This window comes from Melanostigma gelatinosum, assembly GCF_949748355.1.
Source record: "Melanostigma gelatinosum genome assembly, chromosome: 11".
NCBI lineage: Eukaryota > Metazoa > Chordata > Actinopteri > Perciformes > Zoarcidae > Melanostigma > Melanostigma gelatinosum.
Genome location: NC_136644.1, coordinates 7,071,049 through 7,093,368, shown reverse-complemented (window position 1 = coordinate 7,093,368; position 22,320 = coordinate 7,071,049). Strand labels below are relative to the sequence as shown.

General features: G+C 43.8%; 1 protein-coding gene across 3 annotated transcripts in view; it reads left to right on the top strand.

The window, feature by feature from the left end:
* The window catches only part of septin9b (septin 9b), a gene marked incomplete at its 5' end in the record, with an annotated part of 63,006 nt that overhangs the window by 14,081 nt on the left and 26,605 nt on the right, over positions 1 to 22,320 (top strand). For 2 of the 3 annotated variants that reach the window (XM_079277885.1, XM_079277884.1), the window contains one exon: positions 12,070 to 12,756. In XM_079277885.1, coding sequence (XP_079134011.1) covers positions 12,070 to 12,756 — 687 coding nt within the window. Of the gene's footprint in view, positions 1 to 4,645; positions 4,713 to 12,069; positions 12,757 to 22,320 lie in introns of those variants that run through there. The other variant, XM_079277883.1, reaches the window with a different exon arrangement.

Here is a 22,320-nt window from a genome sequence, read left to right as displayed (position 1 = left end):
GTTCTGTTTGGACCCTGTTGCCTCTACCACAGTCGCAGCCCCCCCCCCCCCCCCCCCATCCCTGATCCCCCCCCCAGACTTTAGATTGAGAAGTGTGGTGCACAGGTGGCATTCCTAACCTCTAGATTCTGGGTCCCTCTTGACTCGGAGTGCCTCCCTACTTGCACGCTCGGGCCTCAAATAATACGTTCAATGTGACATGTCGTCCACCATGTATGGCCACCACATTTTGACGCACAGCTGTGGCAATAAAACAAAGGGAAAGGAAAACAAAGGGTTCAGTCTGGAAATTAGAGAAGCGAGAGGTTGTGTCACGATGCTTTATGCTCTGCCAATTAAACAGGAAGGAAATCACTGTCTTGTGTGACACTAATTGCAGTATTTGCGCGGCCTGCTTCGCATCAAACCGACAACAATAAAAGATTCAGTAGTTTGAGTTGAGGACATGCTGTATCTGAACACTCCCTTAGGTAAATAAGTCGATCGAAACCAGTTTTGCATTCGTTAACATGAAGGAGTCGAGGCCAGGAGGCATACATACATTTTGCCTAAAATGCATAATATTGTGATTCATTATGTATCACTTTTTCTATGAAGGGGTCGACACTTATTTTGGTTCCTCTTGGTCTCCATGTCCAGTGCACATGTAAGTGAGCAGGCTGTTGCACATGATGTTCAATGTTCCTTTTGAATCGGCCTTTAATTTAACGGTATACTTTCATGGTTTGTGAGCTCTCTCTCTCTCTTTGTGTTTTTCCCTCTTTCCGCACGTGAATCCACGGTTTAAGAAGTGCTGATGTATCCACCCAGAGCCCTGCATGCCCTCACCTTAAAACGCACGAGCACAAACTCGGGGGTTAAAGGGACTGAAGGAAATCACCCAGCTCACCATGTTCCATAAATGAAGTGCACAGGATATCCTCTATGAGTGAACGCCCCGTAGTCCTCCTCCCACTACCCTCCCCGTATCTCACCTCATATTGTTCCTCGGATTATTGTTTCATATTGATAAGCGAGGGCGACCGTGAAAACAGCCATGCGACAGGGAGTTCAGGGCTCCGACTGCACGTTCAGTCCGCCCAACGGAGGATTTGTGACGGGGGGAAATTATGCAACATGATGGAGAGACGGGTCGAGCCAAAGGTGGTGTAACAGAAATACATCCTCCGCGAAAGCTCATTCAGGTGATTGTTTACATGCAGCTGTATTCATGGTCTGCAAGGTGCAAAGAGGAAATCAGTAAGTGTCACAAACTATACAGAGGCCAGCTGAGTGCGGGAACTTGCATTTCATGCACACAAGTGTTACTTTTAATGCCTCAATTTATGTCCATTATTATGCTATCATCACCATATAAACGTTTGATGAACGCCTATCACAGACTCCACAGATCCCGGATACACATGACATTAGGGCTGAGTATGGACAATTCCCTGCACAGCAAGTCAAATCCAAGTATTAAACCACTGCAGCGATATTGCTGTCCACACAGCTATTAGGCCAATTTAAAAAGCTTACCATGGAGGAGTAGAGGATAATAGTTTTTCCAAAGAACTGTGAGTAGTGGCATCGATTGAATTGAGTTCAAGTGAGGCCTTATGTGCTGCTCTCAATGAGCTGCCCCTCTGCCTCCCTCAGTCTCACTGTTCTGTCTTCAAACTATATGTTGTTCGTGTTGTCCCTTTATTCTTTCTTTGCATTTTTTGCAGCGGCTTCACTGCCCCGTCTAATTGCCCAATATTTCTGCAGTGACGGCGTGTTATTTGGCCTCTGCTACAATGAATGAGTTTACCCCGCTAACATTCAGAGGGGTAGTTTGGCCTCCTGCCTAGATATGTAGGTCAAACTGATCATCTCTAAAAGGTGACATTTGAATAAACGCTGAAACCACACACATGAGCGCGTTTGGGCAAACAAGCAACACTCAAATCGAGAGGTTGGTTTTGTGCAACTTCCTGTCAATAGATGTTTGTGGTTTTGCTGAATTCCTGTTTATCGTAAACTGACCGAGCAACGAAGACGAGAATCACAGGTACATAGTAATGTCTCCTGTGTAAACTTCACATCTATACACTAAAACAAAGTGATATGTGCAACTAATAAATTGCAAAAGCAATTCCAGGGACACATTAAAACAACGTTGGAGCTATTTATACAGTGGAAATGGAAAGAAAAGAATTTAAACAAGCTACAAAGTGAATCGCTTAATCTGACGGCCTCGTTGATGAAAACATGAAATGACTTAGGAAACAACAGCTTGTGTGTTCGTGAGTAGATTGCACACTTTCACGCCCCGAATTGTTGCAATCGCGAGGTGTACACAACAAGCGCAACTCTGTCAGCAACACAGAGATATGGGGCTGAAAGATTTTGGTAAAGCAGATGTATCCCACTATGCGAAGGCCTCTGTGTTTACGCTGCTATTTAAAGGGACACCGAGACACGCAAACGCACCCGCGTCCCCAGTCAAGTAACCACATGTACACACACACACACACACACACACACACACACACACAAACACGCGCTTCTCCAGATGTTGTTTTGGAGCCTTTCCTCATTCTGTCGCTCAGCTTTGCCGTGCTGAGCCACCGGCCCAGAGTGTGTATCCATGTTTAGATAAAAACACACGGTGTGTTTCACACACCGTGTGTTTTGGTCTAATTGAGTACTACAGAGGCTTGCGGCATATGGTTTCCAGTGCAGCCTGCAACTTGGGGCTGCACAGGCGCAGAGAGGCCACACACTTTGTTACGTATAGAGCAGTAGTGTGTATATATACTGTATATAGTTAACTTTGTGAATTATTTAGGTTTGGTTAGGTTTAGGATTAGTTTATGGTTGGGCTTAAAATAACTATGTACAATGTAAACAACTAATGTTTCTTGAAAATAACTCAACGTCATCATATTCCCGGAGCAATTTCTCTGAAAGTCGAATAATGACGTGGATGGACTTACATCGTAGTCACTTGAAAGCCTGTTGCGTAGGTGCACCAAGGGGCCGTGACAAGGTGCTGGGAAATGAGGAACGGGCCGATGCAGGATGTGAAAGTGCACCAACTCACATGAGCGTATGCGTTTTCAAATGCTTTTTGAGGGGCACCATGAACACGCATTGCACCCACAAACTCATTCAGTATAAATGATAGTCTACTCAGTAAAGTTGTGATTGATAGATTTAGGATAGAGTGAATGCAAATACAGCGCGTATACATAGGGGCCGCTGGGCATCGCATTAGTGCCCCTCAGAATGGAGCTTTTCATTCAAGTGGGATATTTCACAAATGCTCACATGGCTGTAAAAGTGCCAGGCACTGGCACTGGCGCCGCACCTTATTGCGATCACCAAGGGTGAAATACTTAACGCGAGCTTCCTGTGGCCCTTGCTTTAGTTTTAAGTTTCCTTTGAGGGCTGATTGTGGACCGGCTTCTATTCACGCTTATGACCTTTCATCGACAATTCATCACAAATCTCATCCCTGGTCACGGCTGGCTCCAAACAGGAAGCCTGTGAAAAGCCGCTCACTCATGACCAATCAGTAATTACAGCGATAGCATCACTACTTGTTCCTATGGGAGATTCAGGGACAAGGAATACTGTAGCACGTCCCACAGGGAGACAGTGGATGCGGTTAAATGAATGCAAATACCAACTTTGACATTTCATCAGTTTTATATACATATATATATTGTTTCTCCGTCGCCACCCCGAAAGAACACGAGAACTCTAAATTGGCCACAGCAGCTCCAAGGACAAGAAGTGTAACCATACCCGTCACATCAAACGCTGGCCTGTCGTCACGTCCACCCCCGAAAGAAGAAGCGTGTGCCGGACTCGCCGGTCAGCTGTGTCCACCGAGCTCCAGTTCCCATGTTTCTCCTGATAATGCAACATCACAGAGGGCGGGGTTGGTGCACGAATCAACCCTGTGATTGCCCAGAAGCGCCGTCGTGTATATATATATCCCGCATGTCAACTTTCTCCAAGAAATCTCTCAGTTGGTTTTTTTTCTGTCACAGAAAAGCAGCTCCCACAGAAGTGACTGCACTTTAATCAACATGTCAGCCGCTTTTTAGAGGTTGTTTACTCAAAAAGCTGAAGCCTCAAACTCTCACTTAAACTGCAGCCCCTCTGCGGCTGTGACAGAGTGAGACGGGCCTCTCTCGTGAGGGCCGTTTGAAGAGCCACAGCTGTATCAGAAGATCCTGTCTGATTGCAGGTTAACTCGTTTAAAGTCACTGTGTGACAGACTGTCCACTTTCACCGGCTGAAATCAGACCCCGGGAGCCACTTAGGTCGAAAAAAGGGGAATGACGGGGTCTGTTGTCTGCGTGAATGCCTGCGCATGCATGTTGGGGGGGGGGGGGGGGACACACACACTCACACGCAGACACACGAGGGAGAAGGGGGAGTGTGTCTCTCGCTGCAGGGAGGGGAGGAGAAGGGAGGAGGCTTGCCTTTTTTCGCACTCTCTGAAGTCTGAATGCAGCAATATAGCAAAGTTAGTGGGCAGTCAGAGCAAATAAGTTACTCCTTTTTAAGAACAAGAGAGTTGTGAGCTCGGCCTCTGTTTCTCATTCACTCTATTTTGGAATTCCTTCAGCATTAACAGGGAGCCCACTATAAGGTTTTGTGAAATTTCATGCCTGGAAAGATGTCCGATTCTGCAGTCAATCCACACTTGGAAGGGATTATTTCAGATTTTGAAGGTTTGTAGTTTGTTTTCTACAAATTCTTTCACTTTCGTTGTTGTTGAGAGATTATAGTGAACAGCAACATCTGTCAGAAGCTTGTGAATGGTATTAATATTGAGCAACATCTGTCAGAAGCTTGTGAATGGTATTAATATTGACCAACATCTGTCAGAAGCTTGTGAATGGTATTAATATTGCGCAACATCTGTCAGAAGCTTGTGAATGGTATTAATATTGAGAAACATCTGTCAGAAGCTTGTGAATGGTATTAATATTGAGAAACATCTGTCAGAAGCTTGTGAATGGTATTAATATTGAGCAACATCTGTCAGAAGCTTGTGAATGGTATTAATATTGAGAAACATCTGTCAGAAGCTTGTGAATGGTATTAATATTGAGAAACATCTGTCAGAAGCTTGTGAATGGTATTAATATTGAGCAACATCTGTCAGAAGCTTGTGAATGGTATTACTATTGAACAATATCTTTCCACTTTGCGTGTGTATGCCTGTGTACTGCGTATGTATGCTTGTTACAGTTAAAAACAGGGTGTTGAGCTTGACAAGTCCCTGTAGCCTTTAGTCTGCTATTGATTATACCCAAGTTATGTCAATAATAGAAACAAACAGCACTGACACCAAACTATTCCAACCCCGGAAAGCCATCAGCAGAAAGCACTACCAGGGAGACAGTGGGAACCTCAGCGTTAAGAGACAACATCTGTCCCACCTCCTCGTACAACATTCACAACTTTGTCTCTCTTTTGTTGGCTAAGCCGGTGTGGAGCTGGCATTGATTCCCTTTGTCCCCCTCTTCCTCTTCCTTCCCCTGTTCTTTCCTGTTCCTCCTCCGGTCAAACCGCGTCCCTCCAGCTGGTCTTTGGCCTGTTGCTCACTGTGAGAAGTCATGGACATCAGAACAAATATAGATCCTCATCAATACCCCGATTACTTAAAGTACTCTTTAAGCCTTCTAGCAGGGTTTGACCAGTTCAGGTAGCAACAACATCTGTTGATTCATTTAATAATCAGTTGACTGCTTGCTCATTCAGTGAATTCATCTGCGTTGCCGTCATCTCTGTCTCATGTCTTAGTGACGTGCAAAGTTTCGACAAGCTAAATTATACCTTCCTGGGTTTTTAAATGCTACAAAATTGAATTGAAAAACCCTAATAATTAAAAAATTATCATCTGGTCTTACCTTGTTTACATCATTAGAACATCTCCACCTGTACTTCATTATGAACTGGTCAACTTGCCTGACTATTCCCACATTCATTTACACTGTTACTGTGGATATGTCTGTGTAAAATCGTAGTTACCGTTATCCTCATGTGATCGCTTGTCCTGCCTTACCTCTCCCTATGATGGTTGGCTTTTAGCCCCGCCTTTGAGTGAGGCAGTCTAGAAAGGCTATAAACACTTTAGCCTTCAGTCGTGGTCGTATAGCTAACCATACACACGACTTCATCTCAAGCACACCCCGGCATTTACTGGTTTATTTTGTAAGCAGAAAACATGGCAGAGCCTTTATTTTTGAATTGATGATTATATAAGATCATATGCAGCATATGGGAACCAAGTCCAGTATCCTTAAAGGCTGATGTGCAACCCAAAACAATGGTTCACAATCACATTTTTTGTGGATGGGGCTGGGAGGATCTTTTCATACCAATGCTTTCAACAAGAACTCTTTCTTCCAAAAAGGGACCGTTGGATGAAAAGGGTTCTTAATGGAACCCTTAGTCTTACAAAGAACCCTTAAAAAAGCCATTCCTCTAAAAGGAGTTCTTCAGAAGTATATGGTTTTGGAACCCTTATTTCTAAGAGTGTATAGTACTCAGTCAGTGGTGGCCAAGCATTGTCATGTGCTGTGCAAATGGGATATTGCAGGTGTCGGGAATTTATCTTAGCTTATTCAAAATGACATTGAAAGGCAATAAATCCAAATGTTAGTCCGAGTAAGGTCAATACCAGGTTCCTCCCCATATGTGCTCTTATAATGTCGTGTCAAAGATAGCATTAAGTACGTATGCCTACGATCTACACACAGAAAGCACCTGCTGTATCCAGTACCGAATAGTGACCACCACAGTCTGCCCCACCAGTAGATTATACTGGTCATTACGAACCATTCTAGTGTTTGCATTCGGAGCAGAAACAGCTATAAAGAGAGGCGCATGGCAAACACTTGATGGAGTAAATCCCCTTAAGCACGCTTAAGATGTAATAATGCCTCTTGGATGGACTCGCGTGTGGGACTATTATGGAACTATTATGGATGATAGAAACCACCATAACAACTACACGCTGAAACAATATTAGGATTTTCTGAAGGGTAGAAAATGTCTCTGTCTGCTGAATCTGAACGAGTGAGTCACCAGAGAATAAGTCCAGAATAAACCCATATTTGTATATGCACAGAGACTTTGAAGAGTCGTACATGGGCTCCCGGTATGGTTGCCAACCTAAACTGAGCTTTGAGTCCAATCCAAGGTGTTTTGCACTGATTATCTGCCTTAGGGTGCCATGTTGTTGCGGCGGAGTGGCACTTGGACGCGGACGGGAAATGAACCTTAAAAATGGAAGAGAGTGCATGTGTGTGGTACAATTTGCAAACTTGGCAGAAAGGCCAGTGTGTTATTAGGTTATATGTTCGTAAATACAACACTTTCCTAACAGGCCTCAGCGGTCCTGTTTGTTCTAAGAAGTATGTTAAACCAGAAAAAGCATGCAGGGCGTTTCTAGTATGACTGTGTCAAGCCAGTTGTGTAAAAGTTGGATTTTTGCAGACCGTTTTGTCACACGCAAACAAACACGCTGACTGACTCACCAGATGTCGACTGAGGATATAAGCCTTCCGTTTTAGCGGACACTCTCCTTCCCTTCCGCTACCAGTCTTGCAAGGGCACCGTCGCCGCACCGTGGGCTGAGCGCAGCCGTTTGTTAACAAGTGTCAAGTCACTGTCTTTACACCTTCACTGGTCACTGTCGTAAATCAATCTGTTGATGAAGTGGATCGTTAACCAGTGCGTGATCAAAGGGACAGAACAAGGCTTTGCCTGTCAAAGCTTGAGGCCTAAAGTGCCTGAAGCTATAAGCACCAGGACGGCTCTTCTGCAGCTGCCTGAATGACGTTGTGAATGTGTGCGTGCAACAATCCTCAATCATGGGTGAAATTGTCTCTTGCTTCTGCCGCTTTAACATCACAGATTATAATGGAGGATTTTACCTGCACCAATTTTACCTTTTGTACCAAACACCTCCAACATCCCCCAGAATTCCTTTGTGCTGGACACAGGGTGTCGGCCAGACCAGCAGGGAACCGCGCAGTAAATCTGAAACGGTGAGCTGTGCCGCTGCCGGTCAGCATGCCAACAACATGAGTGGGCAGCAAAGGGAAATGTGTGTTTGGCAGTGTAGTTTTAAGGTTTGGTCTGACCAAGCAAAAATACCAGAGTGTGGAATTATATCGCTCGTTGTTTGGCCTTGTCTTGTCAAATAGGATGTTTTTCCTGGTTTGACCACATCGACTTGTATTCTACGGCTACTGACATCTCATAAACTACACTGTGCTCAAACTGGTTTTATGTAACCCATGTTTGACAGAGTCTTAATTACTTGACTTATTGCCTGAGGCTAGAATTACCAGACCGATTAGGAGTTCAGGGCTGTGGCCAGTACAGTACATATTTTATTGATTCAATTCCTGGTTCAGTGGGTTTGTTACTGTAATGTATGTGCAGAGTTCACCTTCTAACAAAAATAATGAGGTTCAATTATTTGTGTTTACAATTGTGAAGTAGACAGAAAACAGAACCCTGATTGTATTGTTTTAGAAAGACCTTTATTTTCAAGTGTTCCCTGTTTTATAATGTTAATGCAAAGTTGACACTTTGTTCATCTGTTTCACATTAAAAGCTTTTATTGTGACACATCTGCAGGAAGCGTAGGGATTCATTCTCTGCAGCTTCACGTCAATCATCGCAATCAATTCATCGATAAACAGTATGTGATCGCGACGCATCTAAAGTGTTGAGCTCAGATTATTTCCTTGCTTTTATTTTAATGTTTTTTTGACAGTGACATCATTGTGTAGGATGAATCATTTGGGTTATGATTATTAATATTGTATTATTATGGTGTAATATAACTTTGCGCTGGCCCGATCTTAAGTTCTTTTGAGCTTGTCAGCCTGTCCCAGATGTTTTGATGAAATAACAGTGCATACATGTCTGTCTGGTCAAGTCCACACTGCTGGTGCTTGTCCCTCTCAGAAACAGATGTATATTCGGAAGAAGGAAAGACATATTTTTACAGCGCATGTAGAGTAAGGTATTTGGTCAAAAGACCATCGGAGAACACTATCACATAACTTGAAACGTATCAGTAGTGGAACGTCAGCATAACTAATCTTTGATAACTGCTGTCCGTCCCATTTTTACTTCCCCATTTCTCACTGTGCACCCTCTTTGCCTCTCTATCTCCAGTCTCTTTTCCCTCCTCTCCCTCCTGTCTCTCTGTTTGTTTTCCTCCCCCTAACTCTCGACTATCTCTCCGTCGTGCATCTGGGCTGAGATGATACAGAATGTTTTGCGTTGGTCGGTCGGGGCGTCCTTGAGAGAAAAGTGATGACACTGATGATAAAGAGTCGGCCTAGCCTAACACCTGGGCCGCATTATGGGACGAAGGACTGTGAACCAAAGCGAGGAGACAGCTGCCTCCATCTTTGTTTTTGTTGCGCCAATAACCCTTTGCTACATTGCGCTGTGCTGCATTATCTTCCCAAATGGGACGGCGTGAGATACCGGACACTGGGCGGTGATAGGTAGCGGTGGGACGTGGGGAGACGAGACTCCTGTTAATGAGAATCCTCCGAGGTGGACTTGACCTCTCACTTCCAGCTCATAGTCTGGGAATGCTGTTTCACTGGGAACACTTATTCATCTATCTGTCAGTACCACACTCCTTCCTTCTTCTTCCTAATGCACTGCGACCCCTATATACTTACGATATTCATGCAAAGAATATCCTGGATGGACTTAAAAGACATGAAGAAGAAAGACCCAGGAGACGGGAAGAAGCGTGATCCTTAGAAACATGGAGATCATCTGAGTGAGAGATGCCCCGAATGCCTTTCTCTATATTCCCAGACAAACATTAAAGCAGAGAAAGATAAAAAAAAAATGCATCTCTGCTCTTAAATCATGTACACTTGGCTGCACGGTCTCTAAATACAAACAAACGGCTTGAGAGGAAAGCACTCGAGTCCTCTGCTGTGGTCCCGCGCCTGTGGCCATATGATCACAAAGCAGCCAAGAACAGAAATACTAATCTAAGATCATCTTAACAGGTCACTGGCGAACCAGCGCCTTGGCTCAGCTGTCTTATTTGGGCCTGATAACCCCCCCGCCCCTAGCTTTGGTTCTCACAGCTCCTCTACAACGTAGCAAAGGTCTACAGCAAGTGTCAGGAAGTGTTCCGGCTTTCAGAGGAGACTAGAATGAGCATCTCGCTCGTTACATAATACAGTCTTAAAGGGCGCTTCCTCAGCTCCCTTATGAAATCTGCAGACCAATTTTTGTCGACTCGACTTATTCGCTGGCCGGAGTTGAAAGTGGCCACGGCCTTGGACTCCCTCTCAGCAATCGTAAAAACACAAGACCGAGGACAGCGGCGGTGAGAAGGACACAGTCCAGTGGCTATGTGGGTTCCGGCGCCAGCCTACAAATTGCAAGTTTATTGTGTATAATTCTTTCATGTGTATCCCGATCAAAGGATTGGATTTTAAAGCTGGTGCCTCACTAGATAATGAACTCTGTCCGCATCACAAGAAAATATGCGATGGGAGTGTGAGAAAATGATGTTCAAGTTGGTTTCTGACACAAAGACTTTTTTTTGTGGTGTGTTTTGTGCTGGTGTGTGTGTGGCGATGGCTTTGATATGATTGTGTTGAGCTCTGCATCCCCTGACAGAGTGCAGTGGGGCCCCCAGTCCCCTCCCTGTGGGTGTAGTCGCTTAAAAATAAACACGAATACATTCCCGTGACACACTTGTCCTTTTTCTTTTCTTTTTTTTTTACGAGCACTTTGAACAAAACTACATACAGTTACACGAAGACGCGTGCACATGCAGACGCACCGCAAGCCGCAAGCAGATCAAATAACTACTGCGTTCCAGATTTCAGGAAACAGGAGATGCTCTTAAGGGTGTGCTTGAGCGGACCGGTCGAACTAGTGTGTCATTATGATACCAGCTCCTGGCCATTCGCTTGGCACAGCAACTCCAAATTCAAGTTGACTTTGAGCCAGTGCACTCTTCCCGGGGGGTGATCCCATCCCGCAGTGTCTTCATCTTGGACGGTGCAGCTATTTTCCTCACGTCACGACTAACCGAGGGGAAGGATGTGCCTCTATCTCTGTGCTCGTGTTGCTCATAAACAAGACGACTTGGGACTTTTTTGGATTTCTTTTTTTGCCTAAACGCTTGCAGGGAACAATGCTTGGCTGATTGCGTGCATTGTAACATGTGAAGCTCTTCGAATGGCTCTGCGTGAAACCCTAGAATTTTAGTTGCTGCACCACAGACACACACATGACAAAACAACACATACATCAACTGAAACATGAAGGCTTCTACAGTGCAGGGAAAACCCTACTGATGGTGAGGGGGATGTAATAAAGTCACATAAGTATGGCTTAATGGCGAGTGCACGCTGTTTCCTTTGTGTTGCCAAACAAAATTGCCTCATAACCCCACCCTCAAACTCCAGGCGCTTTACTACAGTACTTGGATACTGTTCATAATGAGTTTTAGAAAAACAAACCACTTTGTTGCAACCTCTTTGATGACTGTTTTATGATATTGTTGTCAAGTCTTTTTGGGCGCCCTTACCATGATTCATAAGTCCAGCAGTTCCACCGAAGATCCTTTTAACAAACCAATAATGCAATTCATAATAACATATCAGTCGCAGCGGGAATTTTTCTGTCGAACTACTTTTACGTTTAATACTTGCATGAAGGACATTTATTTGTAATTGAGAACTTGTTGTTGGTACGTTCACCACTGTTTTTAACCTAGATAACAATTAAGTCATTTTCATTGGCCAATATTTTTTACGATTAATCAGTCTATGGCCCAAAGTCCCAAAGGTATTCAATGCGCAACAATATAAATACAGAAAATCAGAAAATCCTGAGACTGGAGAAGCTGGAACCAGAGTATGTTTGGGATGTTTGTTTTAAAATGACTCACCTGATAAATAAATTATCAAAATAGTTGCTGATCCATTTTCTGTCAGTGACTCAACTAAGTTGTTTTCAACGGTCAAATGACGCCACGACTATGTTGTGTTTGTCCCTCACATGCAGCTCTGAAGAGGTCCTTTGAGGTGGAGGATGTCGACACCTCATCTCACTTGTCCCCCGGCTCCCGTCGGACAACCAGCTCCCCTCACCGCAACGCCATGTCTCCCACCAGCATCTACTACCGTGACCTGGGCACTCCCGCCCCGGCCACCACCACCAACAACAACAACGTCAACTTCACCCAACCCCGCTCCATCAAGGGCGGAGGGGGCTCCAAGACCCCCGAGCCTGTGTCGCGGCGCTCCGAACTCTCCATCGACATCTCCTCGTCCTCCAGCAAGCAGGTGGATAACGTCACCAGCCCTGCTTCTATGCGCTTCGCGGCCAACAGCGCCCTGAAGCGCCCCGAAGTCCTGGGCCACTCCAAGACCCCCGAGATGAGCCACAAGAGGGAGGTCACTTTTGCCAAGACGCCCACCGATTCCCCGGTGATCCGCCGCAATGAGGGCAACTACAACAACAACGGCACCAGCCGGACCCCTGAGCAGAATCACGCTCGCAAGTTTGAGTCTCCTTGTCCCGGAGACGTCCGTAAGCCCGATATCGGCATCACCAGAGCTCCCCCAGAAAACAATGGCCACCACCTACCAGTGCACCACCCGCACCACCCTAATCCTCACCACAACACCATTGTTACCACCTTCCGCTGCTCCTCGCCTAGTCATGGACGTAAATCCCCCAACCCTGACAGTAAGTCTGTTTCAACATAATATACTAACCCATACTCCTTCCAGTCACATCCTCACCCTGAAATATTGTCCTTTTTTGAGAACCTCAAAGTTTCCATGTGGAAACAAAAGTTATGATTGCATTCAGTGTACTTAAACACATTCTGTGTGGCCTTGAGTACGAACAAATGCATTGAATGCAATTCCTTCCTCATAGAACATGTGAAAAGCGTTTTTATATCCAGCGTTGTTTACATCTATGTCGACTAAGTAGCAATGCCGTGTATCTCGACGCATTACCGCCACCTGTCGATCAGTGAAATAACGTGAAATAACGTGAAACAAGGGGCGGGAATGTGCATCGTGTCAAGCTCGCATGTATCCTCTTGTAACAATACTCGTAGAAAAACATCCTTATCATAAATAGTCACTTTCTGTACTTGGGTACACTGCGGCTATCTCAAGTTCATACCGTACATTTCTATAGTGTAGCTCGGTTGTTTTGCTATTTAGTTGTGTACTTTCTGGGACATTGGTTTTTGATGATGAAGCATTAGCTTGTGTTTGTAGAATGTTTAGCTGCGATCCGGTCTGTTCATTCATTATTTCGTTTGGATCTCTTGTAGAATCTCAGGAGGTTGTTGGCTTGTTGTGTATTAGCTAAATCAGGGCTTTGGTGCTGTGATTTAGCTCTCCAGCCTGTATGATTGCGTCAGCACAGACTACACCAGTTCGATGTGACACTGTCATCAGTGGGAAAGCTTTCTTAAACTCAATAAAACAACTAATTACATTTCATTTTGTGTGAAGGAAGGGGAAACGTTTCACTCGCGACTGCATGTTATTCCACATTCAAACCCCACTGGGTTAAAAAACAATGTCACATTTTCCAGATTACATTTCATTTTGACTCAGATTCATTGTTTTTTTTCTCTTCTGGCTTTTTTTCCTCTCTTCTGACTCCTTCTCCCCTCACACTGAGGTAACAGACTAACCCCAGTATCAGACCTCTCACTAAGAGAAAGGTCAGTTACAGGAGCAGCCTTTTGATTATCTGCCTGTCTGTCGGTAGAAACAGCAGACTGTATGTCTGTATTTGTGGTTATCCACGTCTGTTCTTAATACAGCATTGGAGCCGACGTGGTTTTTCGTGATGTGATGAAAGCCTGACCTTGGCAGCACAGGAACAGTAGTATGGTAGTTAATAGTAAGTGGTGCTACAGTTACAGTAAAGCCATATGGGAAGATTTTTGAACACAGGGTTGCAGCAGTTTCTCTGACGCCGCTTGTGACATGCTACAACATACAGAAGACGTAAAGAGAATATTTAGTAGTGCAATATACAGTATTCAGAGCATTAATATAGCAGCAAACTACTTTTTGCTGTGTAACAATATAGCGTAGTAATGTCTACCTGAGCAGAGAATGAAGCTGCTCTCCCTTCAGCGTGTGTGTTGTAATCCGAGCTTCTCCTTGCTTTGTTGACACAGCCGGGCCGGCCGTGCATGCTTTTAGTGCATGCTCGTGCCTGTGAGCGTGCCCCACTGGCTAGATGCTCAGCACTGAATTCATATGGCAGTTACAGCTGACAACGTACTTAGCACTATTAGTACTGTTAGCACCGTTAGCTGTGAGCCGCCGGCTCAACCGTCGCCATTCTTTTTTACGTTGACATGGTGAACTGGTTAGCAAACGGTTGCGAATTTACACGTCCAGCAGTTAAAGAGTGACATCATGGTCCATTTTGAGTTGTGTTTTTTGCCACCATACAAATCTAACTCCAATATTCGCTCTCTTTTAGCTTTGTTTTTGGTCTAAACCAACTCCTGAGGGAAACATCTGTCTCTTTAGCTGCTAAATGCTCCACTGTGTCCACCAGCTACTGTCTAACTGTGTCTGTTTGCTGTGTGGGGCTGAGCACGTAGTGTACACGGGGTCTTTCACTGAAAACAGCTGACTATTGCGACCAAAGATGACGCTATGAGAGCGGTTAGAGTGAACCTAAACAGTAAAGTTGCAGATCGGAAAGTTAAACAATGGGCAGAAATTGATCATAAAGCTGCCGAGGGGAGCTGATTGTATAAATCAGCATCCCATATCACTATTAACCATCTTGTCAAGTATAATCCATATAATTACATATAATATAATTAGCTCTCGATGTAATCTAATGATGGTGCTGTCTTGTTGATTTTGCCCATTTTATGTGATATGTTCCTGGTTTGTTCTTTATACCGATAAAATACTTCACTTTGTCACCATGCTTGTAGTCACATTTCCCACATTATATTCACTGTGTTTGTCTCTGTGTGTCTGTGCTTCAGCGTTTCACGTTGTACCCATAATGTTTCCATGTCAAATAACTATAAATATCCGGTCTAATTCTGTGCTGAAGGTTGAACACGGTTATTTTCTAGCTCATGGGGGTGGTCGCCACTTATTTGTCCACAGAGAGAGGCCCTGGTAGGGGTCTTAATGAAGGGTGACCTGCCTGGAGGGCCCCAGGGGCTCTGACTGGGCCCACCCTGCTCTGCCCCAACAAATCCTCAAGACAGCTGAAACAAACCGAAAACTTATAGTAGTACTGCAACCACAGATTTGAAATCAATGTTCATTAATAATGATTAATAATTTGCCCTATTGCTCCATTGTAAGTGCTTTCAGTTGATTTTCTTCAGTGGCATGAATTAGAAAAAATGTACGCATGTTTTTATTATTTTTCAATATCGCCATATTTTTCCATATTTGTGTCATTTGGAGTCTATTAAAGGCGCTGCTTTCCTGGCCATTTGGTTTTTCCAGGAGGAAATGACATCACACGTCATCCGTGCACACACACAAAGGCACACAGAGTATCCTGTGCTTCCTTCAGTGTTCTGTCAGCGGGATTGTTTCCCATGCTGAGTGACCTCACCGCAGCGTGCTTCCTCTCTCGGGGGTCATGTGATCTAAGTCGGTCAGCTTCCTAGCAAATATCCCCCCTGTACTTTGATCACAGCATCGCAGAGAGCGAGTTACACGGGGGTGTTTGTGCAAAAGGTCAACATGAAAAGGATTGTGGACACACACACACACACACACATGCTGTAGAGCAAACTGCAGTAAGATCACTGACAGACGAGCAAATACGTCATATTCGGAAAAAAGAGGATTACGTTTGCGTATAAAAACTATGCGGAGGTCAACAACAAAAAACTAAATTCGGTATGCAAAACGTGTGAGTTAGTTTCCTTGACTTGGGACTTGACTCATGACTTGAGTGACTTGACAAAGACTTGGTCCCACCTCTGGTATACAGTATAACCCCTTTAATCTGATGTATGGTTTGGTGGATACATCATTGTAAGCTTGTGTTTTATAGACCAGTATTGCCCAAAGCATTTGACATGTCATGGACTCATTCTGATTGGTTTCGGGTCTGCTCTGCTGTGTTCAGCAGCTAACGCAGTCCTTGTTTTTAGACATATGTCTATTTCGGTTCACACTTACTTGGTCATTAAAGTTGATTCTGATTCGACGAGGAATGTTATCTTGACAGGCAGGTCTGCTGTTCATCAATCCATCGAACACCACAGAAAGAACTCTATCTGACTTCTAAGCGTAGACCAACTGTGGTCAGAAATAGCCTTTTCTTATCACTTTTCAGACCAGATTTCACATTTGAGAATCTTTGTCCAACCTTTGTGTTGTTCTTCACGTGTAGGAACTTAGCCGCTGTTAGGACATAGATTAATATAAGGCTGGAACAAACAATTATTTATATCATCTCTTGATTGATTACTTTGTCTATAAAACGTGAGTAAACAGTGAAAAATGTTGGCTGTTATCCTTTCAAACAACTCAAGTGTTTTCAAATTTCTTCTTTTATCCATCCAACCATGAGTCAAACCCCAAAGACTTTCAGTTTACTATCATATATGGCAAGAAAAACATAAAATGCTCACATTTGAGAAGCTGGAACCGAGTGAATTGGCATTAAAACGATTTCAGAATCTCAGAATAGTTCTACATTCTATCTCTCAACCAATAGACTCTGTCTCGATTAATATCGGCCACTGACAAAATAACCAGGCGCTTATCGGTTTTGACATTGCAAAGACAAATACTTGTTTTGATTTTAACACCAAAGATGGACTTCTTCTCTTTTACTGTTACCAGACTTAGACAGAGAGCTTGACCATTAATGGCGTAGCTATCACCGGACTGGTGGGTCATCATTGGGGTCACATAACCTCATTCAGCAACTCCTTCAATGTCTTTTGGGGAGATGGGGAAGAAAAAGATGTCCATCTCAGCTGGACTACTGTTACAGCACTAAAGAAAATAGAAAGGAAGTCAGGGCTACAGTAAAGGCAGAGCCACTTTCTGCTATAGAGAAGAAATGTGCATTTAAAGGGATTCACTTCTTGTGGTGCCATTGTGTCCCGTGTTCCTGTTGTGTGATGGTAAAGAACAAAAGAGAAATCCTGACCTCAATAAAGCCAGATTATGTACGCTAAACTGGAATCTGTCTTCATATTGCCTCAATGAACAGATTATCTTGCAGCACATTTGTTTTCCTAATTGAGGTGTAGTCATTATGGAGGAAAGAGCAAGTGAAGCCATTTGTCTTATTTGGATTGACCTTCTGAAAGTGGGGACAGCGGACGGCGGTGGGCGATTTGTCTCTGCCTGTCCCATAGGTCAGGAAAGGGCACACACACACACACACACACACCTCTTCTTCATCTCAAATTTTTAATCTTACTTTTGTTGTCTCTCATCGACACACAGGCACGCACACACACACACATACAGGCAGCCTCAGGCGAAGGCATGTCTGAGGTCAATCCTCACTCGGTGTAATTAATCTGCACTGATCCCAGATCATTACTCAGCGTGACCTGTCGGCTAATTACCCAGAGTGGTCTCACAATACAAAGTCTCCCTACAACAGAAATCAATTCAATCAACCATAATCAATCTCAAACTTTGGAGCAGTCTCTATTCTGGCTGGGAAATAATTATGTATCTATACAGTATATATATCTTATCATCTTTCAGTGGAATCATTCTGATGATGCAGTCAGATCATGTAACTGGTCAACAAGTTCATTTTTCCAAATTAATAATTCGGAGTAAGCTGTAATTAAATGCATCAAAATTGATTATTAAAGCTTTTGTTTTACAGTAAAACCAGAACCACTAGATTCTTTTTATCTTTGCCTTAACATGATTATGTTACACTCGGGCACATATTGTCCCTGACTGTGTCTTTGACTAAGCTGCCAAAAAGAGCTCAGTTCTGCTCACTTGAAGTATGTGAGCCCTGATACTGTTACGTCCGTCTGTTCAGTTCAGAAGTGTCCCACGGTGATAACAGTGACAAGCGTCACTCCTCATTATTGTGAATGTGACTTTCACTGTTGTTGTACTTCCTAAACAGGCCACCAGGAGGCAGTGTATGACAGGTGGAAATCTATTGAGACAGTGAACCTGGTTTGCAGGTTAAATAGAGCTGTGTTACCTATTTCTTTCAAGCCAGTGTCATTCACAAGGGAAACTCCAAATTAGTTTCGTTTTTCTGTCCTCTAAATTGATACAGTTTCCTCGAAACAACTTCAAGGTCAGAAGCTCGGACCAGACTGGTGTTCTGTTGCAGAAAAAACATCGAGCACACAGATGGCAGCCTTTTTATACATCACTAGGAAACTCATTCACAACATTACAGCAGCTCTTTGAAGTGTGGACACTAAAAAGAACTGGACGTGAAAGTTTTTTTTCATTTTTATATTGGAGGAGGAAGAGGAGCTGAGAGAAATGGGAAAGGATCAGCCCTTTAGTCCCAGATAAACACACACACACACACACACACACACACAGTTCCTCTCTCCCCCAGATAAGGCTTTCGGAAGTTAAAGTTTACATTGAGCATCTGGGGGAAGTCAAGGGTTAAAGAAGTTTCCCACCACTGCAGAAAGACCTTTGTCCTCTTCCGTCATCTTGCCAAATCACACAACTTCAGAAAACAGTTCATTCACTTTCTCCTGCGTGCACTAAAACCAACACACTCCCGCATTTCAGCTCAACATAACATGTAAAAGCACATAGATGTTCAAACACACACACACACACAAACACACACTTCCTGATATGAGTTTGACAAAACAGCGTAACTTTAGACACACTCGCACAAAACGCCTTTGTCGACCTTTTAATTCACCATAAGATAAAAGACAAATCGTAGGATGTGGGCCATCAGCGCCCGATGGAGCCAACTGAGATAACTTTTTGTCTCGGCTGACGTTATCTTCGTTTTCGGGGTGAATCCTCCCTCTTGTTTATCCAGATGTAAGACTCCGCTGTGGTTCCTTTGTCCAAGTAACTGATGGGAAAATCATGTCCCTTGTCTTGGCAATGGGAATGAAGAAACGAAGCCACAGGGCCTTGAAATGGGAAAAAAACAAACACCATGCCAGCATCAGCCATACAGTGTTTGTTTTTTCACCGGTATCAATCAAACAATTAATGCAGCAGACCTGAAATGCAAATGTCTTCTTTAAGGATAAACGCAATGAAATAAGTGAATTTGGTCTTTCTGATCATCGGCAAACTGTTTATATTCACGCCTAGAGTTGTTTTAATGAAGAAGAAATGTTCATATGAGGTGAGTTGTTCTCCACATTCTCTGCTCATTATGTTTGGCCCACTTGTTGGCTGATAGAGGACATACTGGAATAACATGAATTGTTTGTGTAATGTGTGTGTGTGTGTGTGTGGACAGACAGATGGCCATTTGTGCCACAGTCCTACTGTACCATCTGCTGCTGAAAGGAGTCGATGAGAGTCGATGAGGGGGCAGAGGGATTCTTGTGCGGGGGTGTGAGTCTGTCTGCAGTGAGCATGTGTGGAAATTGAAAACTGAGACGGTGCAGTCTTGTCCCTTATGTTACGCCAACTGCAACCGATTACGCAGTTGAGTTTGTCCACCAACATCACGTTGAAGCTTGTTTTTTTTTGACTCACCATGATATAGTCTCTATACGTTTGGTCACATAGACCAGTGCAACAGATCCGATATGTGACACTGCTGTTCCTCCATGCTCCCAGTAAGCTAACAGAGATGGATTTCATAGCATGTGCAGATTTTGCAGCAATAGACAAAGCAGGGGGCGACTCCTCTGGTTGCATAAAGAAGTCTTCTTGTATAGACGTTTATGGGAAAATGACCCTACTTCTCACTTTGATTTATTTCCTCAGTAAACATTGTAAACATGAGTTTATGGTCTCAGTGCTACTGTCAAGTCTTCTTCAATAAAGCAGGATGTTCATTTAGTAAATGATGGTCCCGTTTAGAGTTGAACAGATGATACAACAGAGTATGCTTCAGGGCGGGGCTACCTTCTGATTGGCAGTTCAGGAAGTTGCCCATAATAATAAAACGTAATACTTTACTGACGGTCTATTTTCAGTTGATGAAATTTATTTGCAACATGTTTGGTCGCTTAAACATGTCTTAGTCTTGTTCAGTGTTCAGTTGTACTTTCTACCCTCGTGTGTCACTTAAATGCTGAAATGCTGAACTTCAAAACGTCATTCACCGTGACGTCACCCATTGATTTGTGGACCCATTCAAGTACAAACTGTGCACAGAGGCAGGTCTGCTTTAACTGTGTTGACTAGATCAGGGGTCTTCAACGTTTTTCAGGCCAAGGACCCCCAAACTGACAGAGAGATGGAGCAGGGACCCCCGACTATATATATTGTATAAAATTGTGTTTTATATTAAATGGGCCTAGTACCATGTATAAACATACCTCTTTATTGTGCATTCAAAACTAAGCTATTCAAATAATACACAGGTTCATATATTCATGTTTTCATTTTAAACAGGTACAGTGAGTAGGGAGGCCGTGCCACTGCCTTTTATAAACATACCGTGTCAGCTGATACCAATGCCAACGTCAACATTGTCTGTCAACTGCATGATAATCATGCAGACAAGCGATTCAAATTGATGTTTTCATTTTAAACGTGGAAACGAAAAATGAGTGATGGCCTATTAGTACCACTGCCATGCATAAAGATACCTGTTATCTTTCATACAATGCTGAACTATTAAAATAATGGACAGATTCATGTTTAGAGAAATAAAATATATTTTTTTAAATTTTCTAATCAACCAAAGATTTCGCAGACCCCCTGTTGAAGACCTCACTAGATTATCTAAAAAAATGTAATCACAATTGTACTCCAGCAGGACAGTTAGTGTAAAAACATCACGGCCCACTGAGTAGTGACTGTGATGCTGGAGTGTGTAGTTTCAGTGCTATTTACTCTGTTTCCAGCCTGTCGGCTTCGTAGAAATTCAACTGTGCAAGCTCTCATCGCTCTCTCAGCTGGGAAGCTGTCAGATCATGGGGAGCGCAGTGTAAAGATAAACCCAAAGAATAAAAAAAGCAGCTGTACTGTTTAACCCTGCAGCAGCATTGGTTCGATGCAGTCGTACAAAACGTATTTGGTCATAATGCCCTTACCTTTCTCACCCCACAGATTAATGTTTCAGATGAGCCAAGTAATTATTGTGCTGCTGAGCTGATTGGTCCCTCAGTTGCGAGTTCACAGGCAGCTTTTATTGAATATTTAAGGTCACTCATGTCTGAACTTTTAACACCTAAACACACTGAAAACAGAGACGGGATCTTCTGAGGTTTGCAGTGATATTTTAAGGGTTAAGAGAATATAACGGCGGCTTTGTGGTTTACGGGCAATTAGCTTCTTCAAGGACTACCATCATCGGCAGTGGAGCCCGGAGGACCTTTGGGTGAACTTTCCACCCCAAGCCTCTATGGCGTGAAGTGCTTCGTGATGCCATGCAGCAGACTGCAAACGTCACTCAGTGGAAGAGGAGCCAGATGGAGGAAGCACACTTGCAAGTGAAGATTCGGGGCAAGTTGCCACAGATGAGTTCCTCTGCGTTACGCTGCTGGCAAACTAAAATCCATTTCTGTTGAGTCCTGGCAAACACATTGACTCAAAAAGATGCTGCTTCGTGATCTCTACAAGTCTGCTTCCCTGTCCCTGCACAAGGTTTATATTATGGATAATCAGCAGCATAACTGGGCTGTAGATGTTTCTGGGAGACGTGCAGCGGCCGCACAGAGTTTAATCACAGAGCTCCTTCCTGTCTTCTCTGAGTTTTTGTTGCATTGAGTCATCCCTGTCCCTCGCCCCCCCCCCCCCACCCCCCCCCCCCCCCCCTCATGTAGCGAGGGGCCAGGGATTCCCCAGAAGGCCGATCCGCTTGGAGTCGCCGTGTTTATTGTTCATCAGGGAAGGCTTTGACTCCGGAACATCAACAGAAATAGAGAGTACATGTTGGTGTGTGTGTGTGTGTGCAGTTTGTGAGATTAGCTCTTGTTCATTTTCAGAATATTAAAGAATTTAACAGCAGCCACCACAGGCTGGGAAAGATTCAGAGGATTTTTATTGTTTTCGTCTTATTGGAGTTTTTCCTTGTTAATTACTGGAAGTAAGAGAGGAACAGGTTCTCACAGAGGAGATGGCTTCCACTTGCAGTGAGACGCACAACAACCACGAGATGGAA